This window comes from Lethenteron reissneri, chromosome 23 (genome assembly GCF_015708825.2).
Source record: "Lethenteron reissneri isolate LAM-NWPU_2019-01 chromosome 23, ASM1570882v1, whole genome shotgun sequence".
NCBI lineage: Eukaryota > Metazoa > Chordata > Hyperoartia > Petromyzontiformes > Petromyzontidae > Lethenteron > Lethenteron reissneri.
The window spans coordinates 14,785,264-14,809,807 of record NC_083801.1 but is presented as its reverse complement, the minus strand read 5'-3'; the positions used below and the strand labels follow the sequence as shown (position 1 = coordinate 14,809,807).

The 24,544-nt window shown below is 48.2% G+C and overlaps 3 protein-coding genes across 7 annotated transcripts in view; 2 read left to right on the top strand and 1 right to left on the bottom strand.

The window, feature by feature from the left end:
• The window catches only part of LOC133346071 (natural resistance-associated macrophage protein 2-like), a 42,312-nt gene extending 39,706 nt beyond the window's left edge, over positions 1-2,606 (bottom strand). For 2 of the 3 annotated variants that reach the window (XM_061557385.1, XM_061557388.1), the window contains exon 1: positions 2,450-2,601. The gene's annotated coding sequence lies outside the window, so the exon portion shown is untranslated. Of the gene's footprint in view, positions 1-1,947; positions 2,033-2,449 lie in introns of all 3 variants that reach the window. The other variant, XM_061557386.1, reaches the window with a different exon arrangement.
• A 3,765-nt stretch (positions 2,607-6,371) lies between these two features.
• Positions 6,372-15,864, top strand: LOC133346070 (spermine oxidase-like). 2 transcript variants are annotated; one of them, XM_061557384.1, is made up of 5 exons: positions 6,372-7,159; positions 8,715-9,688; positions 10,878-11,260; positions 12,376-12,487; positions 13,976-15,864. In XM_061557384.1, the coding sequence occupies exons 1-5, from the start codon at positions 7,126-7,128 to the stop codon at positions 14,096-14,098; spliced, it is 1,626 nt and encodes a 541-aa protein (XP_061413368.1). In that variant the 5' UTR covers positions 6,372-7,125; the 3' UTR covers positions 14,099-15,864. The 2 variants fall into 2 exon arrangements, with proteins under 2 accessions (XP_061413368.1, XP_061413367.1); XM_061557383.1 differs by having other exon boundaries at positions 12,376-12,550.
• Positions 15,865-18,218: 2,354 nt separating this feature from the next.
• METTL5 (methyltransferase 5, N6-adenosine) lies at positions 18,219-24,483 on the top strand. 2 transcript variants are annotated; one of them, XM_061557382.1, is made up of 8 exons: positions 18,219-18,476; positions 18,535-18,594; positions 20,685-20,802; positions 21,575-21,689; positions 21,932-22,116; positions 22,345-22,427; positions 22,558-22,659; positions 23,000-24,483. In XM_061557382.1, the coding sequence occupies exons 3-8, from the start codon at positions 20,694-20,696 to the stop codon at positions 23,042-23,044; spliced, it is 639 nt and encodes a 212-aa protein (XP_061413366.1). In that variant the 5' UTR covers positions 18,219-18,476; positions 18,535-18,594; positions 20,685-20,693; the 3' UTR covers positions 23,045-24,483. The 2 variants fall into 2 exon arrangements, with proteins under 2 accessions (XP_061413366.1, XP_061413365.1); XM_061557381.1 differs by having other exon boundaries at positions 18,219-18,594.
• The last annotated feature ends 61 nt before the right edge of the window (positions 24,484-24,544 follow it).

Below are 24,544 nucleotides of genomic sequence, written 5' to 3'. Positions count from 1 at the left end.
TAAATCGTTAAGTACTGCACATAAATATGCACCTTATCTCAGCCACTGCCCAGCTGAATGCTTGGAGCTGTGATGTCACAGTTGCCACGTTGCAGATAAAAAAAAATGTCCTGCTGGAGTTCATGTTTACGATGTGGCTGGGATACTCCAGATACTCCGCCATTGGCATTTTGCCATTTCAGAGCTGACGCAAATCTCTGCCTACTAGGTTTTTACGCAGTTTTTTCTGTGCTCAGGCCCCAGGTTCTGGGAACGATGAGCAATGTTATTAGACGTACTCCGTCAGGCGCTGTTTGTTTGCTGTGGTCAGTGGAGTGAGAAGGTTGGAAGGGGGTGGGAGACGTAATAACTATAAATTAAACTTTTTTTTATTTTAGCAGGTAAGACCCACTAAGCTATATAGCTCTTTTTCAGAAGCGACCTGGTTACAAATAATATCCCAATGAATTGCCTTATGTAGAAATATATAGCAGCAAAATACTCTAAACAGAGTTTCTAAACGTCGAGGGACATGCAATCTCCAAATATACACAAGTGTACTGGTGTTATGGAACGAAGGCACATCATCTCAAGATTTGAAGCTTTCGTGACTGCAAGGATTCATAATCTTATAGTTTTTTCGGTAAAGTCACGTAGGTAAAAAATAATATAAATAAAATAAGAATAATAATAAATGAAAATAAAGCAATTAAATCACGACGTTTCAGAGGCAGAGACTTGTGTTGCCTCCGAAACGTCGTGTTTCTTCCAGCTCCCCCTTCAGCAAGTAGTCTGTACACAGTGTGGTTAACGTGTTGTTCGTTAATAAAATAGCGTTGCCTCTACAAGTCGTCTGCGCGTCCTAAGAACCCACTACACAAATGTCAGGGTTGTGAGCGAACCCACGACCTCCTGTATACAAGGCGAGGTAGTTAACATCTCAGCACCGTGGCGCCTACGGGGTTTGAACCTAGTCACTCGAATGTCCCTGACATATTGCCTTGAAAACCCCCACTTAGGCAGCGTAAGTAACCGTGGCTGTGGTTATTTGCACGAAATGTCATTTGGTGTCCGTGTTAGGGAAAACTTTCAAAATAAATAATGAAGCCGGAATGGTGCGTTATTCAGGACGGGATGGGCCAAACAGATTAGTGATCTGTTGATAACACATTCAACCACTGTGTTTAAAGTAGTTGATCTCAATCTTGTTTGGGATGGCGGCCGCCTAATGAGTGAACTCACACAGTTAATTTATACAGCGAGCATTAACCAAGGGTTGCTATTGAGAAGCCGACAATAATGGGCGACGCGGTGACGAGATGTTAACTTCCTCGCCTAGTATACAGGAGGTCGTGGGTTCCGTCACGACCCTGACGCCGGTACATTTGGAATTTGGTCGCGTGGATTTTTCTCCGGGTCCTTCGATTTTTTTCCTCCACATATAGAAATATGCGTTTTAGAGTATCTGGCTGCTGTGAATTGCCACGTGATAAGCAACTTCATTGAGCTCTTAACTGTGGCCAGGTAGCTTCTGAAAGAGAACTGCATAGCTCAGTGGGCCTTACCTGGTAAAACAAAAATTAGTTTAGCTTTAGTTTAAAATGACAAATGCCGGGGCCTCAGTGGATTTGCCACTGATTAAGAGGCTCGGTGGGGGTTTGAGTCTAAAATTTCAGTTGATGAACGGAGGAGCGAGAACGGGTTAAGGTCTGATATCACTCGGCTCTCGTTATAGCCATGTGCGAAAGACTGAACACGAACCACTGTGCCACCGCCCTCACACCAAAGAAGCAACCAAATAAATAAAGTACACAATACATCTCCATATGTCTGTCCCTCTACATGAAGAACAGAAGTATATTTTACACATTCCATCAGCCACAAGGCCCTATGGGAGTGCATGACAGACAAGTTATTTTGTATGTATGTTGAACTTATTTCGGTAACATATACTATGGATAGGCTTACCTTGTGCTGTAGTGGTAGTTCCTTACGCCTACAATGGAAGTTCCTTACGCCTATAATCCCCCGACAGCCAAGACAGCCCAGACGCCTTACGGGAAAATACCGAGTGAGACATTAATCCCTGCTTAGTCCTTACAGGCAATCTCCCACTTCTTACCAGAATCGCCGTGCTCGCATTCTTCTCACCTGCGTGGTTAACAATGGCAAGCTCACATTAACATAGCCACTTCCGTGCCCTCGTCGAGGAGGCCGCTCTCCTATCTTACAGTTACACGCTAATTTCTCACATTAACATCACTAGCCCCGGCCAATTCCTTATGACCCTTGTGCTACACCCATTTCAAACCTTTTAAAACAGTCTGCCTCACCAGCAGACCACGCTTTCCCACCTGATGATGGACGCTTGTGTTGCGCCCGAAACGTCGTGATTTATTTTATACCTACGTGACTTTACCGAAAGCACCAAAGAGTATGGAAAGCTTCAAATCAAGAATGGCAAGCTCACCTGAGAGACCTGGCGCGTGACTCCGAGTGTGCCACGCGCTTGTGAAGAACTCACTCGCACGACGCGTGTTACCTAATAACGAGAGGATGGGGAATGGCACGGCCAGTCTGCATCTCTCTCTCTCTCTCTCGCCTCTCAGTGCATCCCGACAGCACGCGGAGTTAATGACGTTAACGATGAACGAACGGGAGCGTGAATGAGTGTGTGCACGCCAGGATAGCGGACACACGTGTCTGGCCCTGGAGAGTCTGCGGGTAAATGAGTAAGCCGGTGCTTCTTAACAAATCCCTGTTGTTTTACTGCTGGGTGATGGGTCAGCATGTGTGTGGATGTTGTATGTCTGTTTGTGGAGAGCGCTGGTGAGAGGTTAGCGCGCTGCGCTTTGAACTTGGCGACTCCAGCACGGCCAACATCGGTGACAGACATCTGAATTGGCCCTGACCATCATATAGGTCGACTTAGCCTTAAATGAGTACCTGGTGCGGTGTGTAAACATTAGTACTGGGGAGACAAGGGCGGCCCGGTGCGGTACTGACCATCATGATTTTGACCGTGACCTTTATTTTGTAAACATTCCCATTTGCACATTGCCACACGTGTGCACGCATTCATGTGTCGAGGCATTAATCGACACTCCCCATTCTGTTGGCTGGTAGCTGCCCCTTCTCGTCAACAGGGGGCGGAAGCGCTATCACGCCGGGGTTAGTGACCATGGTCCAAAGGGGTCAACGACAATCCCTGGGAAGTGGATCCTGGGACACAATCCCCGGACCGCGGGAGGGAGGACTGGGGGATGATGGCACCTTCCAGAAAGTTCTGGAAGAGAGCCGTGGCTAGGGCGGAGCAAGCCACGAACCATTATATAAGCCGGACCTCTCAAGGGTCCAGCTCAGTCGTCATACCAGTACGAAGACCGAAGACGGGGCTAGAATAGGACCCTGGGCCACAATCTCCGCTGCCCTTCGCAGGGCTGGAGCTGAGTGTGGCCGGTTGTGAGACCATGGGGCTCCCCTCTCCCGATGTCCTTCTAAGGGCCGGGTCTGAGCGGACCAGAGGTCAGGACCCGTACACCTTGGCACGGTCGGGTTGGGATAGTCTCCCCTAGAGCCCCCTAGAGCCCCCTAGAGCCCCCTCGCCGGAGGGATACAAAGACGTGCAGGGTGGTCCCAGTGTTAGGCGGTCGTGTAGCCCTGAGGCCATTCACCTCTTTAGGTGTCGGGTGGAAGGGGCCGTTACCTCTTCGTGTTAGGGACCTGTGCCCAGATTGTTAATAAATATCGTGTTGCATCACAAGAAGTTCTCCAAGTATTTACCCACTACACATGTAACACAATGTGGATCTACAAATGATCGACATTCGACCGCATCTCTAATGCACAGCGACCGCGCTGTATAAACATTGCTCGCTGGGTGAGAGAAGAGGTGATATAATTGGGATGAGGCTTCGTGGGAGGTCAGAGTGGTGTAGAGAGGAGGCAGAAGGTCAAAGGCAGATGTCTTCAGCAGGGAGGACGACGAGGCTGAGCTATTACTTCAGACTGTGAGGTCAGCAGAAGAGCAGGAGCGATTTTTGAACAGTTTGCAGCTTGACCGCGGATTTCACAACGAGGCGCACGCGCTGTCGCGTGATGACTTACCGGAGGTGACCCTCTCTCTCTCGCCCCTCCCCCCACGCCAAACCCCGCAGGTAAGCGACTGTTGGTGATCAAACACGGAGCCGTGTGAGCTTTAGTGAGGGGAGGGTGGGGGGCGGGGAGGAGGGGAGTGGACAAGAGAGTCCAAACCGAATGCTCATGCCGAGAAGATAATGGTCACACAGCAGGCAGCTTGATAATAATTGGCTGGAAAACCAATAGGCTGAAGGAGAATTTTTTATTATTATTTTTAGATGTAATGCCTCAATAGAACATAATTCATTTGTCATAGTAAAAGGCTTTCGCTTTTAAAAGAAAAGAAACATGCAGGTCTGCAGTGAAATCAGCAATGCACCTCCCATGAGCATGGTGTTGGTGACGTACGGTGCGAAAGAAGTTCAACATACATACGAAATGCATGAAGGATTTCAAATACATTAATTGGATTCGCACTGAACAAGTCATGTAAAAACACCTTTCAACAATCAATAGTAATACAAGTATGGGATATTTTGTTCCTGTATTTTGCCAAACATTAAACAGCAAGATGTGTCTCGTGACATTGTCCAGTTTTTTTAACCCCCCCCCCCACCACCTCGTGTAAATGTTTATGGAATCAAAGGCCGCTCCAGCGTGACTTTGATCCCACTTGTCGAGAATAGGAGTCGAACTTTGGCAGCGGTCACCGCCCAAGCAAGATCAGAAGTCTCGACAAGGCCCTGGAGGTTTGGGTGTCTGTAGCATCTGGCAGAAGGGATGAAATCAATGACGAGGTTGTTGGTGGTGCCATTAAATCCCTTCGCGATGGCCTCTTTAACGGGGCCTATCGGTCGCACACTCGCCGCTTGTTGTAGATTCACAGTTCGAATACAGAAGCCGCCCTGGTTATTAACGCGAGTGGTTTAACCACAAACATACTACTCGCGGTCTGCTACGCAATGCATGTGAAGGATCCTGTGATGTCATTCACAATAGCATGCCACTGTGTACAGGAGTGATGGTCCAAATAAGATTTAAAAATACTTGTAACTTGCTATACTTGAAATATACATTTATACCATCGCCCTTACTGGAAAAAACTTGGCTGGTACCAGCAGTGTCAAGGTCGGCTTCGGTGGAGGAGGAGTTTTCGTGAAGGACGCTACTGGGTAGTTGGAGGCAGTCGCCCTCAAACAACAACAGAGGGCAGAGGAGCGACGCTCACAACAGCGAGTGGAGCGCAGGGCTGATAAAACGCTGGACGTTGGTACAGCGGTGGGAGCACAGACGGTACATCTGGCAGTCATCTTACCCTGGCCCGACCCGTGACCTCCTTACCAACAGCAAGCCCTGGACACTTCACATGGCCTAAGCGTGCATCAAGCCTGGCACAGGAGCCGTGGTGACCTTACCGCCACTTAGGGGCCGTCTATAAATGACGTCTGGGGAGGGGGTCAGACATTTGTGACGATGTGTGACGAGGGGGGGGGGTGAGAAATGTCACGTGACATCAAAATGCGCAACTTTAAATAAATATAGACAACACGTTCTACTTAATTAAATAGACTTTTATTTTATAAATGTTTTCTCCTACAACATCAGAGTGCAGCGCCACATTAATTACGCACTACAATGACAATAGTTTAAAGCGATTTGAAGCATGTTTTATTTTTGGGGGGGAGGGGGGCAGAGCTTTGTGACGTCATATTTGAGAAGGGGGGGGGGGTCTGACTTTTTGTGACGTCGTGTGACGATGGGGGGGGGGGGGGGGATAAAAACTCGTCCAAAATCGCGTGACGTCAATTATGAACGGCCCCTTAGTGGCGAACGGGAGTTATATGTATTTGTACGCACGTGTGCGTGCGTAGTGTAGCTGTTAGCGCGCTGCGCTATGAACCCGGCGACCCGGGTTCGATTCCCGCTCACGGCCAACAACACCAGTGATGATTATCTGAACCGGTCCTGGGCCTCCCCTAGGTCGACTCAGCCTCAAATGATTACCTGGTGCGGTGTGTAAACATCGCCACTGGGGAGACAAAGGCGGTCGGGCGTGGTGCTGGCCACCCACCCACTCGTGTACCGTTTCGGACTTCATAGGTGTTCGCTAACAGCACTTGCCCCTACAGTCTGTTAAAGGCTATACGGGGGATCTTTGTTTTTATCTTTGTACGTGCGTGGACGTGCGTGCGTGCATTCGTCGTTTATCACTGCTCCGTGAAGAGATTGGTCAGGGCCCGTGTTGGACCATGGTCTGTTGGTCCCAACGTGGTCGCGCGCCGCGCACTTTGCACCGCCCGTCTTTAACGGGCTTCACGGAGTGGAAAACGCAGGCGGCACAAAGGGGTTAAATATAGCGGCGTGCCAGCTCACCAAAGACGCCCGCGTCAGCTTCCTTGTCAGAGCCGGCGTCTCTGTGCGCGCGCGCGCGCCTCGGTGTCTCTCTGTGCGCGTCTGTCCGTGTGGAGTTTTCTGTGTGTACGTGTGTTGTGTGTGTGTGTCTATATATCCGCCTGTCTCTATTGATCTGCTTGTCCGTCTGCCTGTCATCTTGATTTCTTGTCACTCTTGCTATCTGCCCATATTTCGCTCTGTCAGTCTACCTGTCTGTCTGCCTGTCTAACTACCTGCATGTCTGTCTGCCTGTCTAACTACCTGCATGTTTACCTACCTGCCTGTCTGTCTGCCTGTCTAACTACCTGCCTGTTTACCTACCTGCCTGTTTACCTGTCTGCCTGTCTGCCTGTCTGTCTATCTCCCAGTCTGTCTACCTGCCTGTTTACCTGCCTGTCTAACTACCTGCCTGTTTGCCTACCTGCCTGTCTTCCTGCCTGTCTTCCTGCCTGTCTACCTGCCTGTCTGTCTACCTGCCTGTCTACCTACCTGCCTGTCTGTCTGCCTGTCTAACTACCTGCCTGTTTACCTACCTGCCTGTCTGCATGTCTGTCTACCTGCCTGTTTACCTACCTGCCTGTCTTCCTGCCTGCCTGTCTGTCTGTCTCCTTGTCTGCCCGTCTGCTTCCCTGCCCGTCTTGTGACCGTTCCGCGCGAGGCTCCACGTCGGAAATGAACGCAAATGTTTTCCGAGAGCGTCCCGAAGGTAATCAAATCACACGTGCGAGTGTGCGTGAGTGCGGTTGTGTCCGTGCGTGGGAGCGGGGAGCGGTGGTGCAGCGGTTAGCACGCCGCGCTACGAACCCGGGCCACCCGAGTTCGATTCCCGCTCACGGCCAACAGCGGTGACGATTATCTGAACCGGTCTTGGACCTCCGCTAGGTTGACTCAGCCTCAAATGAGTACCTGGTGCGGTGCGTAAACATCGCCACGAGGGAGACAAATGCGGCCGGGAGTTGTGCTGACCAACCACCCCCTCCTCGTGTGCTGTGTCGGCCTTCATACTATAAGTGCTGCCTAAAAGAACTCGCCCAAACAGTCTGTTAAAACTCTGAGGGGCAAACTTTGCGTGTTGTGACAACTTTTTGGCACCACTCTGGATGCAGGTATTGCATCTGCCAGTTATCTCAGCCAGTTAAGCCATCATAATTAAACGTGTGTATTGTATATCACGTCATTCGTGCCAAAAGCACCCAAACAATATTCAGGTCTGTCCAGTGAATTCCTGCCAGCGACCCTTCCACACTACACGTGCACCTAGCCTGGTACAAGCGCTGTCGGGGACGTCACCGTCACTTGTTAAACCCCATGCGCGAGTTCGTAAATGAACACGCACTTGATTTGAAGCTTTCGTGACTGCAGGAATCCATACTCTTTCGGTAAGGTCACGGAGTTACTTTACCGAAAGAACCAAAGAGTTTGAACACACACGAATTGCCTATACTCGAGACCCGCCGTACACACAGTAATCCCGCTCTCAACTCGCTCCTGCATTGTGCATTTTTTTACTTGCAGTACTTACAGTCAACTCGTTTATACATGCTTTGGTATCAACGAGTCAAGTGTGAGGTCCCTTAAAACGAACGCGATCAGGGAAAAGTGTTGTTGCTAGCTGCTCACGCGAAGGCTAAAATTATAACAGATGTGCTGCGTTGTTTTACCAAACACCGTGCATCTCCCGAAGGAGTCATCCTCATGAATTCCTCACCACCACCAACCCCCTCGTCGTCAAATCGTCATCAAGGGTAATTAAAACAAAAATTGTCACTGATAATTTATTATTTTCTTGTAGTCATTGTTATTCAACTTTTGGAACAAGGTTTCTGCGTTCGCGAATTCTGCATTTGCGAGCGTTTTCACGAACGTAAACCTCGCGGATAGAGAGAGTTTACTGTATATAGGCGACATACCTCCGATTTCGAACCTCAGAGTAGCACGGCTTACTAAGTGCGGTGCGAAAGAAGTTCAACATACATACTCACGGGACCTCCTTTGCCAGTACCAAAATATGGGAATCGGTTTTCCCCTTTTTTCTGGCAACAAAACATGTGTGGAAACGAAGGCCGAAAACCCTCCAGAGGGGCTGTCTAGAGCTCCCTGTAGTCCTTGAACCAGTAATGGCCTGAGTAAGAAATCGCACGGTTGCACCTTCAACATCTTTCAGAGTATCGTGAGGGAGCCCAGGCGCAGTGGTGCCAGCTCAGCGTCTCTGACCTCTGGCCCACCCGGCCACTTTACTTTTTTCGCGTTTGACCTTTCAGATGTGGAGGCGACGGGGGGAATTATTCGCCCGTGGCCACGCAGCGGACCGCGAATCCTCATCATCGGCTGCGGATTAGCGGGACTCGGAGCCGCAGTGACCCTGGCCAAGAGCGGCGTCCGGGGATCCAAGCTGTTGGTGCTGGAGGCGCTCGAGCGAGCCGGAGGTCGCGTCCACACGGCTCGGCCATTCCGTCTGGGGCACGCCGCCGAGCTGGGCGCTGCGTGGATCCACGGAGAGAATGGAAACCCCCTGTACCGGCTCGCCCAGACGCACGGACTGCTGGCCACTGGCAGGGCTAGCGGCCAGGATGGAGGGGATCAACAGAAGGACCGGGATGATCACGAGGAGTACCGCATGTGCGAGCCGAGCTGCTACCTGCCAGACGTGGACCACTTCTTCACGGAACGCGGAGAGCGACTGCCCTCGGGCACAGTGTCTGAGGTCTGCAAGCGTTTCAGCGAGATCATGGGTGACGCATTCGGAGAGACCGACAGAGTGTACGGGGGCACTGGTGGCACCGAGGCTCCTTCCGCCGCAGCGGGTCACAGGAGCGTGGGAGACTTCCTGGATGAAAAATTCTTCTCGTCGTCGTCGTCGTCAGGATCCTGGGACGAGGCGAGCAAAGGCGTGTTCGAGTGGTGCAAGCGCATCGAGTGCACGGACGAAGCGTGCTCCTCCATGTACGACTTCGACCTCTCGGAGCTGGGTCACTACTCGGGGTTTGAGGGCCGCTTCTTCAATTCGCTGGGGCCCCGCGGATTCAGCGCCATCGTGGACACGCTGGTGGATCGCCTGCCCGTGGGCAGCGTGATCTTTAACAAGGCGGTGTCCTCCATCCACTGGGGCCTCCGCACAGAACAGACCGCAGCCGAGGGAGGCGCAGGTGCCCACCCAGTGCGGGTCGTGTGCGAGGATGGATCGGAGTTCCACGCTGATCACGTCATCGTCACAGTGTCGCTGGGATACCTGAAGGTCCTCTAGCTCACCACTCAATGATAACACTGAATTAGTACTGTGCTCGTAATAATAACGATGTCCGTAATTTCTAGGAGGTAGGTGGGTGGATAGAAGCCTTTACACAGATGGAGGGGTAGCCATGTGCTGTACTTCTTCAATTCATAGCTCTCATGGGGGGGGAGGGGGGGGCTTTTGGCTAATCGATAAACGCACATCCTGTTTGCTTTAAGGTCTTCCTCCAGATGACTATCGCTTGTGTTGCAAAAATGCAGAAAATAAGAATATGTTTTACCCTTTCTGGCAATAAAACAGGTGTTTAGATTTTGACTTGGAGCTGTCATGACTGCAGGGATTCATGTTATTTGGGTCTTTCTGTAAAGTCACGTAGATAGGTTCAAAGAAAATAACAAAAAAAAAACTACGACGTTTCGATCACAACGCAAGCGATCGTCATTTGCTCTTTGCTCCTGATGACGATCGCTTGCGTTGCGATCGAAACGTCGGTTTTTTGGCTATTTTTTTGGAACCTATCTACGTGACTTTACCGAAAGACCCAAAGAATATTAAGGTCTTATGTTAACATTTTGGAAGACCCAACCGACACATTTTTTGGAAATTCAACTTGTCATGGATTATTGAGTGAATCGTTGCCACTCTTCCCTATGATCGATGCTATATGTGCTCATCTGCCACTCAAAATAAACTCTCGACACGAGCCATGTTGGCTGAAGCTGAAGCATCACGTGCCCTAGCACTTCTATCATCGCAAACATGCTCTCGCATCCTCATTGCAGATGTGCCACCCATGTGTAAGTGTTGCAAAATTCAGTCACCATATTTGACATTTATTCTTTGATAAAATCACTTGCCTTATACTCTCAGGGGAGGAAAAAAACGACTCACAATGGTCTGTTCTTGTAATGTACATTCATGCAAGGGTGCCACGATATTATTTTTATCATATCACTATGCATGTTTTCTCACGTAAATCTCCATAACAGGTTACACAATCATTAAATAGTATATTTCGTTATTGAAACACCCTCGTAATTAAGAAACACAGTATAACCCCTATTGTGACTAGCAGGTCAGAAGTGGCAAAAGTCCATTTGTTTAGACGTCGACACCAACAGTCACATCTTATACGCGCAGCAGACAGCACTGCCTCCTCAATTGTGACCTGTCCAACGCACCCTCCCCGCAGACCAACGGGGCCTCCATGTTCCATCCGCCGCTGCCACCGAGGAAGCTAAGGGCCATCGAGCGCCTGGGCTTCGGCGCCGTCAGCAAGATCTTCCTGGAGTTCGAGAGGCCCTTCTGGCCGCACGGCTGGGACAGTATGCAGTTCGTGTGGAACGAGGGGCCAGAGGATCGAGCCGTGCACGATAGGACGTTGGAGGTCCCAGCAGGTCGGGAAGGAGGATCTGCCAGAGCTGCAGGCTCGTGGCAAGACAGCTGGTACAAGAAGATCACCGGCTTCAACTCGGTGGCACGGCACCCGAACGTGCTGTGCGGCTGGGTGACTGGCAGGGAGGCGCGGCACATGGACACGCTGGAGTCAAGCGTGGTGGGGGACGTGTGTGTGAGGTAACGAGCATGGCTCTATCACAGGCGCGGTTGTGTGTGCAATGCACATAGCCTGGCACAGGCAGCGCGGAGAAGTTACCCATCGCGATATTAATAGGGCTTGATATCTGCCCTAGTTACGAGTGTGTTTCAATCAGTCAACACGCATTGAATAATTTTGCCTCCTATTTTTATGGAGGATGGAGGCTGCTATTTTATTCATGATGTTGCTTCAGGTGACAATTTTATTCACATTGAGAGGGCACGCTTCCGTGTGCACTTCACTCCTGAGATGCGCTTCGCATAGCAGTCGAAGAAATGTTTAAAACGTAAGCTTTCGCGACCAATATCATCCATAATCGAGGGTTTTTTTGGGTTAGAGCGCGTAAATATATAAATGTGTCGTTAAAACCCGCCACCGCCCGACACAGCCACCTAGTGAGGGTTGTCACGTAAACAGAACGTGGCCAATTCGTCACTAGTACAGCACACCGGTGTGTTGGAGAGCCAAGCCACAACATTCATAATCTGAGTACGACGTTTCGCCAGTAATTACAACTAGCGTCATCAGGCGACAGCCAGATTTGTGGAGAAGTCCACCTGTTTCGTTCCTTATATAGAGGCGTAGATGTGATGACCACCCTTCTGCGCTCTTGCACAATGTGGGTGGGGGGGGGGAGATTACCGAGGCAAATCCATTATGCGTGTGCATTATGCCAGCGCTTTGAAATTGTCCTTCCTGTCTATTGTGTTTATTAAATAGCCCTACCAACGGTGATCCCTATTGAAGTTCGCTGCCCTGTGCAGGCATGCATTTAAATCATGTATTGTTTGATGATTCGCTTCCACGCAGCACTAAGACGGTAGCTATCCGAACGGTTAAGTGCACATAGCCTGGCACAAGCGCTGTGGTGATGTCGCCGCCACTTAGTAGCGAATGGCGGTTTTTGTTATTGTTGATACCCTGAGCCACCCAGTCATTCATCATGACCGTTATTCAAAAATATACATTCCTAATAAACAAATCCGACTCTAACTCATCCCGGACGGCCCCTGGACACGGCCTGGGTGCGTAGCTACAAGAGCTATACGTGTAAGTGGGTTTGACGACTCTGTGCGCACTTGCTTCTTCGCAGGTTGCTGCGGCAGTTCACGCGGCTGCCCGTGAGCCGGCTGGTGCAGGTGCTGGTGACCACGTGGAACAAGGATCGTTTCTTCCAGGGCGCCTACACCTACATCCCCCTCGGGGTGAACGCGCGCACGGAGCAGCAAGCCCTGGCCGAGCCTGTACCTGGGCGCAGGGACCCCCAGGCGAGACCCCAAAATACACCTCCCTCAACAATCCCACTCCACCCACCTCCTAGACAGCTTCCCATTGGAGTTGTCGCTCCTCATATTGGGGCATCGCAGTGGCGAGATGTTAACTCCCTTGCCTGGTATACAGGATGGTCGTGGGTTCGATCCCAACCCTGACACCTGTATATTTGGAGTTTGCATGACTCTGTCCCCATGGTCGCGTGCATTTTTCTCTGGGTTCTCTGTTTTTTGCTTCCACATATGTTGAGAGTATTTGGCTGCTAATGTCCACAGGATGAGTCATTTCACTGACTTATCATTTGTGGGCAGGTCCCTCCCGGAAATGTGCTATATAGCTCTGTGGGCTTCAGCTGATAAAAAAATAGATTAATAGTTTTAACAACCTGCCCATTGCCACCCAGCCTCAAGATAATTGCCCACAACTGGCAGACCGATGTCCATTTTCAGGCCGCTGCTGAGTCTTACTTTGCGCCGCCACACAGAGACTGCTGTTCACACAAGGGCCACCCCCCTTAGCTCGACTGCAGGACGCACTGGATTGGTAGACATGAGATGTGATGTCAAGCGCCTTGAGTTGCTGAGGCATTCAAGCGCCCTATATGCATGCACATCCTTATCCGTGAACTGAGGAAAAGTTAGGGTAATTGTCATTAGCAACTGTCACCAGCAACACATTTACTATGAGCAACTATGTACACTTGCTACGGCAATGGCAGAGAGTGACGGAGTTCTATGTAGCCAATTTAAAAAAAAAGTATGTTTGATGAATAGTGTTGGGTAGTACAGAGCACGTGACATCGGAGAGTCACGTGACCTCTGTCTGTAAGCTCATTGGAATTTGTCATTCCAATTGCTTACTCGGAGGAGAAGCCTTCAGATCTATCCAAATTTCAACAGCTAAATTTTTTAAAAAAGAAAACAGTGCTGCAAATATCACAGTGACAACTGCCAGTGAATATTTCCTTGAATGTGCACCATGGCCTTGAGGGGTAGGCGATTAGCTCGGCTGCCCAGTGAGCAAAGCTGCAACGGGCATTGACAAATGTATGAGCACCGAGAATGTTAGAGCTTCGACGAGGGATTAATTTTTCACTGAAGATTTTCCAGGTCGTTGGTAGACCGGATTAGGCACATGATTAGTATCCTCAGCCAACGCAAGAGGCACAGAGAACGTGGTGTACCAAGAGTAGAAATATTTTCTTGGCTGCCAGCCCAGACAGACCCGGCTGAAATTAAGCCCCGGCTTTTTCCAAACTTTACAGATGCGTCATAAATCATGCATATGACAGGTAATACACACTTACACGAGTCACACGGCGGACAACATGATTACGCATGACGAGGTAATTAAAATAAACTTGAGACTTGAAATGTGAATGAGCACTAGATTACTTTGCCTTGTGTCGGACCTCCCTGCAGGTGCTGTTCGCAGGCGAGGCGACGGACGTGAACTTCTACACGACCACACACGGAGCGCTTATGAGCGGACGGAGGGAGGCTCAGCGTCTCCTGAACCGCTACACTCCGCCTGCCGCGCTCTGAACTCCGTAGGTGGCGGGTGAAGATATTATTTGGGGAAATAAAATATACCTTTTAAATACAACAATCCCTCGCCAAACCGCGAAGGTACGTTCCTGAAATCCGGTGTGGTTGGCAAAAACCGCGGTTGGCTATATGAACGCCTTAAGGGAAATATGGGATTAGAGCAACCATGGGCGCGTTCACACTCGTCAAAGCCAAAGTTGCCTGTTCCTTCACTAAACACAAATAGAATACTGAGGGTTGAAGTCCGTGGCGACGACGATGGCGCTGATGATCAGCTAATGGTGGTTGCTTGATCGAAGAAGGGCTTTGGGCACCCTCTACCTCCACGTGCTGGTGGCAGAGGTCGCAAACGGGTTTTGATTCCTTACCCGTACCCGTACCCGGCCGCACCAGGGTCGCAAACGGGTACCCGTACCTGGCCGGGTACGGGTAGCCGGGTATCGGGTAGGGTACGGGTATCGGGTACCCGGTTGCGACCTCTGGCTGGTGGGAAGAGAGCGGTGGTGGGTGCTGGGAGATGAGACGATGCACGGAGGGAAAAGAGATGTGGGTGATTTTAAATCACAAGTGCCGGTCTCCGTGCTCAACTGCGGATACAAAAAACTCCATACCGCGGTTAGTAAATTGGTATGCCGAAGGAAAACCGTGGATGCATATATACGGCGGATGAAACGCACGTGGTTGGTGAGGGATTGATGTATATATAACAAAAACATTTCAAGTCATATCTTTTATTTTGAGAAAAGTATTTTTTTATGAAAGAAATACATTCGATTAAGGAAAACTTTGTCTTAAATCTAATATATCATATTTAATCACGAAATTTGTTATGCTATTTTTGGTTTACGTCTCACATGCTGTTTTGTTGTTGCAATTTAAATAATGAGATTTAGTTTTTATTATAATTATACCAATCTAAAGATTCCTTTTCAGGAGAGTCCTGTATGGTGATATTTTACCAATTTACAGTTATCTATTGAGTGTTTTGCTTATTGTGAATTAAAATGATGAGAAACCCCACCACAGAAATTGGTTCACGAACATATTTGCTGTACAGTCACATTTTGGCCATCTCGCAGGCCAGCGGGTTTAGAAGCTCCACAAATATCTTAGTGATTAATCAACCCTTGGTGTCAAAAGGGCTGGATCACAGATCAAATATCTCTTATACAAAAGTCATAGAAATCAATCTACCACGAATAATCAACATCAATGTCACGTGACTAGTGTGAGCATAGCATGCCGGATCTGTGAGAACCATCAAACTGCACCTGCCAAAATGAAACGTGTGAATGTGAATCGTGTTAGGGAGCCCAATGTAATTTAAGTTAATCAAGTGTAGTTTTCGGATGCTATCATGATGTAATGGTGAGCACACTGGAATTTCAATGCAGATATCATCAGTTTGAACTCCCAGCACGATATTTGAGCCCCTGGGTACGTTTCTTAAATCGCCCCCGCCTCTGTCCACCCAGAGTATTGATGGGTACACCACAGTCAATCGGCAGATATAGCATGTGGTGGGGTAAAGTGTGGGTACTCTCATCTCTGGCCAGCATGGCAGAGTAGACAAAATACTCTCGTCTCTAGACGGATTTCTAGCGCTCTCTGTCGTGAAGGCCCTGTTGCCAACAGAGGCAAGGAATTTAAGAACCTCACGCTTTACACCTGATGCAGTTTCCAATTGTGTGATGTGTAAGTCAATTATTGCAAAAGTATTTAACTGTTAAGCTGCTAATTAACAATAAAATCAAAAGTTAACATATTTGTAGTGAGCCTCGATTATCATCAGCGATGATCTATCCACTGATGGATGGTCTCCCGTCTGCTCCCACATTTATGCATTCTAACCATCTTTTGGGGATTCTGTGAGCATACAGTTGAATTTCTAAAGCATGTACTTGCCTTATTTTGTTTAACCATGGGGAGAACTCAAGAGACCAGGATACGTCTAATTTGCAAGGGTGCACATTTTATTTGGCTGTTATTACAGTCCAGGTACTTTATTTGATTATTTTTGTCCTTTGACTCAGATCACTCTTGCAAATGAGATTAACCTGCTCTCTGGTTAAACGAACTTGTCAAATATCTGTTTTTAAATAACAACAATATTTGTGCACTAGTTATCTTTATGGCATTTTACGTGCTGTTTCTTCTTTATATGTTTGATTGAATCAAACCTGTCAAGCCCTTATCAGTGCCTAACTTATTACAGGCCAATACAGACCTTATTGGTCACCCCGTGCCCTTATACATCTCAATGTTTATCCTACAAAGTCCCATCACAAGGGAAAAACACAGACTATTTTTTGCCCATATGGAAACGGCTGCACGCCGTATGGATCTGAAAACCCAATTTCCGTGGACAAGAATACGGGTAAACCGTATGGGTTGATATATATATGGATTTTAAAAAATATATTTCATGAACTTATTGAGAATATCCTTCATTATTGGCAACATAAACACAGAAACGTAGCTAATGTCCTTGTATATTGAATACGTGTGTTACATATATTGCCAGAAATCAAACATCTGTACTGCACAACTTAATTAGGCACAGCAAAGAGGAGCGTGCAATAGTTCACTGCACGTGGTTTGCCCGCCAGACCAAAGCAAATGAAGTACCGGTGAAGACACTTGACGCCGAGGTTGAGGCACACGGATATTTATTTAACACAGCTCGTATGTGACATACAGCACTGGAGGGGGTATCGGCCCCCTCACCCGACTAGCTAAGGATACACTTCCTAGCTAAGCCTAGCCTGCCTCTTAGTCCTCCACTCGTGAGCTAGGGGAGGCTGTCTGGCCCGACACTGGTAAGTCGGGCCCGGTACCCGGAGTCCCAGACCAGCTCTTACAAGAGCACCGGCTCTGGCTCTCGGGACCACGCCACTGGCTCTGTCCTGTCCGGCCCTGATAAGGACATCGAACGAGGGGAGTCCAGGGCTCTATCTAAGACGTCTTCAGTCTTCTTGGTTAGCTTATAACATGACTGACTCGAGCCCTTATAACATCCCCTTTTATACCCAACCCCTCCTTGAGGGGTGGGGCCCCGGGGGATCGTAACGCCGAACCAGCCCCCCCCAGGGTGTCTGGCTCGGACGTCGCAGAGGGCATCTCCCTGTGCACACACGTAGCCCCGCCCACTGTGTTTGTTTCCCATAGACTGCCATGCATAACGGGCCCTCTCTCTAACACCCCTACACAAACATTCGCACACACGATCCGGCCAGAATGGAACGTGCAGTATATAAATAAATAGCCGCGCAATTAGTATTATCTATTCCATAGTCACAAGCAGTAGAATATCGACAACATTGAGATGTAGCATATTTATCATGTAGTGCGTGTTTGATTTGATTATTACATAATTGAAGATATACTAAATACTCTTTTTTACACTGAAATTATATTAGCTGTACCTGGTGTCACATACACGGGTCTAGCACATCTTAAATAAAGATTCACGCATTTTTTACTCATATTTTAGCATCAAATATTTCTCTAAAGATGAATATAAGATATAGAGAGAATATATATAGATAAAAAAAATATCATAGAAAAACATAGGTACAAGAATCCAAGTCCCGGGCGAAGCCGGGTAGTAAAGCTAGTATAAAATTTCAGAATAAAATGTCACTATTAAATAAATACATCATGGATATTGCCTCAATAGTGTGTTGCTGAGGTAAAAATGAAATGTTGAAAAGATTCAAACCCATGAAAATTCTACTAAAGAGGGCTATGCAAATACTGTACAGCTAAAATTTCACTCTAAAAAATATGTACATCATGGATATTTCCTGCAAAGTGTCTCGTCTTCGGAGCCAAAGCTTTATATAGAAGGGAACTAATAAAATAATATATTAAATTATATATTTGTATTATTTTATTACTTCCCTTCTACGTGACTTTACCGAAAGAATCAAGAATACGATTTGAAGCATGTTTTATTTTCAAAATGGAAATATGTTTATGGGGGCGGGGGCAGAGCTTTGTGACGTCACATTTGAGAGGGGGGGGTCTGACTTTTTGTGACGCCGCGTGACGACGAGGAGGGGGCGGGGTCAAAAATAGTCCAAACTCGCGTGACGTCATTCACGGACGGCCCCTTGCTCCTCGGCCCCATCGACAGCAACGCGACGCGTCCCGAGTTTGACGGCGGTCCCTGGCGCCGTCGTCGTCGCCGTCGTGGACGAGTCCAGAGCGGACAGTCGTCGGCGCTGTTCACCGCGGCCCCTTCGCCGTCAAGATGTCAGCGCTCAGTGTAGCTGATAAACTCCGGCCTTGACGACGCGTTTCTTTCACAAAGTCCTCTCGCTCTCGCTCTGTGCGTCGCCTCGAGTCGACCGGCGACTCGCCAAACATCGAGGCTCTCGCTGGCCCCGAGAGTCGCCACGACACCAAGCAGGAGGGAGCGGGAGGAGGAGGAGAAGGAGCAACGCGATTTGTCCGGCGTCGCTGATCCCCCCCAGCCTCATCCCGAGGAGGTCGGTGTGGGCTGTCTGTGTGTGGCCTCAAGGTGCACCTAGCCTGGCACAAGCGTCGTGGTGACGTCACCGCTACTTAGTGGCGAATGGCGATTGTAGTTGTGGTGGGGGGGGAGGCGACGGTAGGCCGAGAGGAGCAATGCTGTCGGCGAGAGACTGCAGCCCACGTCTATGTAACTTGTCGTGATGTAAACACACAGACACACACACAAACACACAAACACACAGACACACACACAAACACAGACACACACACAAACACACACACAGACACACAAACACACACACACAGACACACAAACACACAGACACACACACAGACACACAAACACACACACAGACACACACACAAACACACACACAGACACACAAACACACAAACACACAGACACACAGACACACACAAACACACACACAGACACACAAACACACACAAACACACAGACACACACAAACACACACACACAGACACAAACACACACACAAACACACAAACACACACACAAACACACACACACACAGACACACACAGACACACAAACACACACACACAGACACAAACACACAGACACACACACACAGACACACAAACACACACACAGACACACAAACACACAGACACACAAACACAAACACACAGACACAAACACACACAAACACACACAGACACACAAACAAACACATACAAACACAGACACACACAAACACACACAGACACACAAACACACACAAACACACACACACATACAGACACACACACAAATACACACAGACACACACAAACACACACACAAACACACACACAAACACACACAGACACAAACACACACACAAACACAAACACGTGTGCCCTTTAGTTAACCCGCTGCTGGACGAGGGCCTTGTGGAGGCCACGGAGTTTCGTTGACGGCATTACCCCCCAAACCCTCCCAGTTCTCTCCCGATTGTGCGATAATTGTGAATGGTTGTTGTTATTGGTCGTGTCCGCATCTCTCTCGCCGCAGGGAGACGCCGCGACCCTTCTTGGTGGCGGGGTCGTGGTTTCAGTTGATTCGGTATCACCCCGTGAGCCATGCGGCTCAGGATCTTGAGAGTGCGGCCCGAGATGGCCGGGCAGCACGTGGCCTGAAGGCGTTCCCGTGCAGAAGACGGGCAACGTCATGTCAATGTTAATGTGATGTGATGTGTATATATATACATCTTGACTTGCAGCTTTCGTGACTGCAGGAATTCATACTCTTTGGGTCTTTCAGTAAAGTCACTTAGAAAAAAAAGAAAAAAATCACGCCGTTTCAATCGCAACACAAGCAATCGTCTTCAAGGTGAAATATTTTCCTCCTGCCTCAGCAGTTCGCCTGCTGTATTTTTTCACCTGAAGACGATTGTTTGTGTTGCAATCGAAACGTCGTGATTTTAAAAAAAATATTTTTCTATCTACGTGACTGTACTCAAAGACCCAAAGAGTGTGATGTATACTTTTGCGACTGGCCGTGGTTGCTGTGGTCACCCACCCCCTCGTTGTACCCTACCAACCTTCATAGGGGCTCGCTAACAGCACTTTCCCTCAAAAGTATGCTAAGGTCATACGAGGGGGGTGGGGGGCACTTTGCCACGTGCTACGTTTGGCTTCCTAGGGCCACGCGCCACAGAACCAACCGTGAGGTGCCGGAGGAGGTCAACTTCGTTGTGTTGGAGAAGGGCCCGCGGAAGCGGATATCGCAGAACTATCTCAAGAGATCCCGCCAAACGATCTGGCTCGCTCAGGAGAGGGCGCCACTTTCTCAACCGCTCAGCCAAACGAGAGTGACGTTCTTCGCATGGCATTCACGTCGATATGTTTTTAGTGTTACGTCTGAAATTTTGACAAATTAACCGAAGAATGCTATTTAATGTGATGTCCGATCATTGATATGTACGTATATTGAACTTCTTTCGCAGCGTGAGCAGCCAACCGTGCCAATCGGGGCTTCGACCATCACTAACTCGCTCCACTCGAGAACCTGGTTCAAACCCAGAATCTCGGCAGTGCCGGCTCAGCACTTGCATCTCTTGAGCCAGTCACCTCGCAACGCCGTTGTCGTTTGTTTCAGTGTGGAGCCATGAAGCGCCTGAGGCTCAAGGAGCTGGAGAGCAATCTGCAGCAGGTGGACGACTTCGCTCGGCCCAAGGTGCATCTGGAGCAGTACGCCACGCGGCCGCACATCGCAGGTAGCGTCTCTCCCACTGACACCGCGAGGTGGGAGAGGGGGCACAATTGCAACGGATTCTAAGGTAATTTAAGCAAGGGTGGAAAGAAGGAAAACACTGCCTGATATGGTGGAGGTCGCCAAGTTCACACCCTTAATGCCCAAGCCCCTGAGGGCTGTAAAGACATGGCTATAATAGCACCGATTGGTTTCTTCGGGTTGTCTTAAATTAACATACTTTATCTCACATGCACACACTCATTTCCGTTTCATTCCCTAAATGTATGCAGTTATTTAAAGTCTTATTCTCGGTGGGATTTTAGCTGTTCTGTGTGTGCTTGCCTGTGCGTGTTTTATTTAATTAACCCATAACACAGGGATGGGGGACCTACAGCCCATAATTTGATTTCACCTGACTCACTGCAGCATTAGGCCTACCACTTCAAAATAGCCCACAATCCATATTTGTTACTCTAAGCATTGGGCACTGGAGGTGAATTTTTTTCGAACTGGCAACACTTGGTTTTAAAAATGTAACCCAGGCACTTATGTTACAGCAAGGGCCTCACACCGTGATAGAAGTGACGGAGGTGTGTGTATTGGCCCCGCCAAAGGTGTTTGGAAGTACTATTCGGCTCTCTGTAAGTTAAAGGTTCCACACCTCTGCCATAACACCTGGGTCTACCCCATAGCCTCCTGCCAGGGAACCTTTGGGTGATCTCAGAATGCACCAAGCCTGACATGGTGACATCCCTACCACTTGGTGGTAATCGATGGTGGTTGTTGTTCTGCAGCCTGTATGCTTCACACCATCCACACGCGCTACGACGACCTGGAGGGGAAGCTGGTGGGAGACCTGGGCTGTGGCTGTGGGGTCTTGAGCATCGGGGCGGCAATGCTGGGTGCTGGGTTCGTATTATCTACTATTTTCTATCGATATTACTGTATTAATATTAGCACGATTTTTTCCATTCAAAAGGACAAAAAGCATTTAATAGAGTCAACATTTCAAAAAGTAGTCTGAATAAAGGCTAATGACATGGAATGACATAGTTTTCTTGCTTTTATTGAAATCACATTTTGAGTGTCTACATGTGTACAAGTCATCTCAATGAACCCATTACACCTGTATTTGTTTTGTGTAATTGCAGCCTGTGCGTGGGCTTTGACGTGGACAAGGAGGCGCTGGAGACCTGTCTGCACAACGTGGATGAGTTTGACGTGGGCGTGGTGGACGTCGTGCAGAGCGACGTGTGCGCGCTGCACCAGCCGCGCTGGCGCAAAGCCTTCCACACCGTCGTCATGAACCCACCATTCGGCACCAAGAAAAACAAAGGTGAGTCCTGGCACGCCACGCATCTTAGCGATTCGTCCCCTGCCTTCCCTGCATCACGATTCTGCATTTGATAATTTACAAATAATAGATTTGTGCATGCGCGATTCAATTACCTTGGCAGGTAAGCATTGATTTCAATCAATGATTTGAATCATCGTTACACGTCTATTAGAAATGACATGGTTTCAGTCCAACATCACTCTATTCCCTTTGCCCATGTGTGAGAAGGGATGGACATGGTGTTTCTGCAGGCAGGTTTGGAGCTCGCCAACACGGCCGTCTACTCTCTTCACAAGACAGCCACGAGGCAGGTGTGGTCCCGCTACCGGCTATGCATGTGTGCACGCAAGTGTTGAGTATGACCCATGTTCATGGAATGAGATGAGACCGATAAAAGGATCCAATGCCAAGCGGTAATAGCAGTTGTGTCTGTGTTTTAAGCATATACGGAAGAAAGCTGAAGAATGGAAGGTGAACATGGAAGTGATTGCGGAACTCAGATACGATCTTCCAGCCTCATATAAATTTCACAAGAAGAATTCTGTGAGTACTCTCGTGGGTTTGTTTTTTCATTTGTTCGGTAAATTTATTGATTAATGAATATCATAATTAATTGAAATAACGTTCTGGTGTGTGTGATGCTAGTTTGTTGATCTCAAAAGGTTTTGATTGGAATTATCAGAATGATCTGTGAAAGAAGGACCCTGTCACATTGTGGGAGAAAGTCGGCCATTAAGGGCCATTTCACAGTCCCTAAAATTATGTACAATTTTGTTGCACTGCTTGCTCTTGAGAAATTGGTGATCTCAGTAAGCTATTAATCTATTTAAATAACAGCCACTAAATTGCAAAAAATGCCCACTCTATGTTTTTGATTTTCCAGGTTGATATCGAGGTTGACTTCATCAGATTCTCCTTCAAGAGCTGAACTGGACCTCTGTGTGGTCAGGCTCATGCAACAGTGCCCAGCCCTGCTAAATGGAACTACCATAGGAGATCTGACAATCTGCCAAATCTCTCCCTTACCACTCATCTCGAGGCAGCTGGGTGACGCTCACTGCAATGTCTCGCTGCTCACAAAGTTAGGAGACTGACCTTTGGTCATAACCAGAGAGAGCATGGGGCCATTCTGAAATACCTACTCACCCTCATTGCTCACTCAGCCCCCTTGATCGCTGAAGCCTGGCCTCCAACCCAGCATTACTACATAAGTTCAATGCAAAGACACTGGCAGCAGCATCTTGAGGTGTGGACTTGATTGAACATTTGTGGGTAGCATCCTTACATGCCAGTGTGGATTTTTTTTACGTTTTATTTTAAATGGGAAAGGGGCTTTGCTCATCTCCTCTTGACAGCTCTGAGCCAGCTATTGGAAATTCCACATTTCTGTAGGAAGTGTAAGTCTTTCGAAATGGCAGCAACTGTTTATGTCCATGGTATTAATTATCTTGAAACTGGAGGAAACAGCTGAGTTGACTTCATACCAGGTATTGAAATTTCCATTTTCCAATTGCAAGTCTTTATACTCGCAGATTTTATACATTTGCCAAGAACTAAACCAATACATCTTCCATGATCAGTTGTACGTGTCTGCGTGCTGTGCTACATGCAGTGCTAAAGATGCCTGTATATTTGTGATAATATGATCCAAGTGTTCTTATTGATGAAGTGTTAATCTGGATCAGTTATGCCCACTAGACCCAGCCTTTGCATATGTGGCATCCTGGGAAAACAAATAACTTAATCCTCCTTGGAAGTGACACTGGCAATAACCAAGTCATTGTCACTTGTTATCCGTGATATGACTTGTATGCAAACGCGTGATACATTATATACACGCAAACAAATTGTTTAAATTGGATAAAAACTATCAAGTATTTTGTATTCAGAAATGTTTATACCCAGTGGAGCTTTGCAACCTACACAGCCGCGCTGATCACCCACCCCACGGGTCAGTCGTGATGGCAACCTTACATTGATAAAAAGAGTCAGTATTTTTTTAGTGGCTTGAGTATTATTGCATGTCCATTACATGACTTTAAATCACTTTTTAAAAATAATTGCATGACTATAACCAATGCCATCATCTCGGTACCTCTTCGGCCCTGTTATTTTATATTTACCAAGTGTTGTTCAACAGCATGTGTCGGTTGATAGTTTAGTCATGACGGTGACACGAGGACTGACCTTTTTGAAGCCTCTTTTGCACTGTTGTGATTTTTGTTGTGTTTTGGTGGAATAAACACCGTCGTTTTCATTTAAACCCATTTCGCCAGGTACGTTCCTACTCGTAGCATTTCATCTGCCAATTACCCAAACCAAAATAACATCAATAAAGTTTTACTTTGCACCAGGTGCACCCTGCAAGTGTGGTTGTTGTGGTGCTTGATTGTGCGTGTGGGCTGGAAATTGTCTCTTCTAATACACC

Bases quoted from the DNA above. Each gene is read 5' to 3' on its own strand.
- LOC133346070 (XM_061557383.1), top strand. From the start codon at position 7,126: ATGAACGCAAATGTTTTCCGAGAGCGTCCCGAAG. The intron at 7,160-8,714 runs GTAATCAAATCA...TTGACCTTTCAG, and splicing joins TTTCCGAGAGCGTCCCGAAG to ATGTGGAGGCGACGGGGGGA. The intron at 12,551-13,975 runs GCGAGACCCCAA...ACCTCCCTGCAG, and splicing joins CTGGGCGCAGGGACCCCCAG to GTGCTGTTCGCAGGCGAGGC.
- METTL5 (XM_061557382.1), top strand. From the start codon at position 20,694: ATGAAGCGCCTGAGGCTCAAGGAGCTGGAGAGCAATCTGCAGCAGGTG. The intron at 21,690-21,931 runs GTTCGTATTATC...GTGTAATTGCAG, and splicing joins GCGGCAATGCTGGGTGCTGG to CCTGTGCGTGGGCTTTGACG. The intron at 22,428-22,557 runs GTGTGGTCCCGC...CTGTGTTTTAAG, and splicing joins ACAAGACAGCCACGAGGCAG to CATATACGGAAGAAAGCTGA.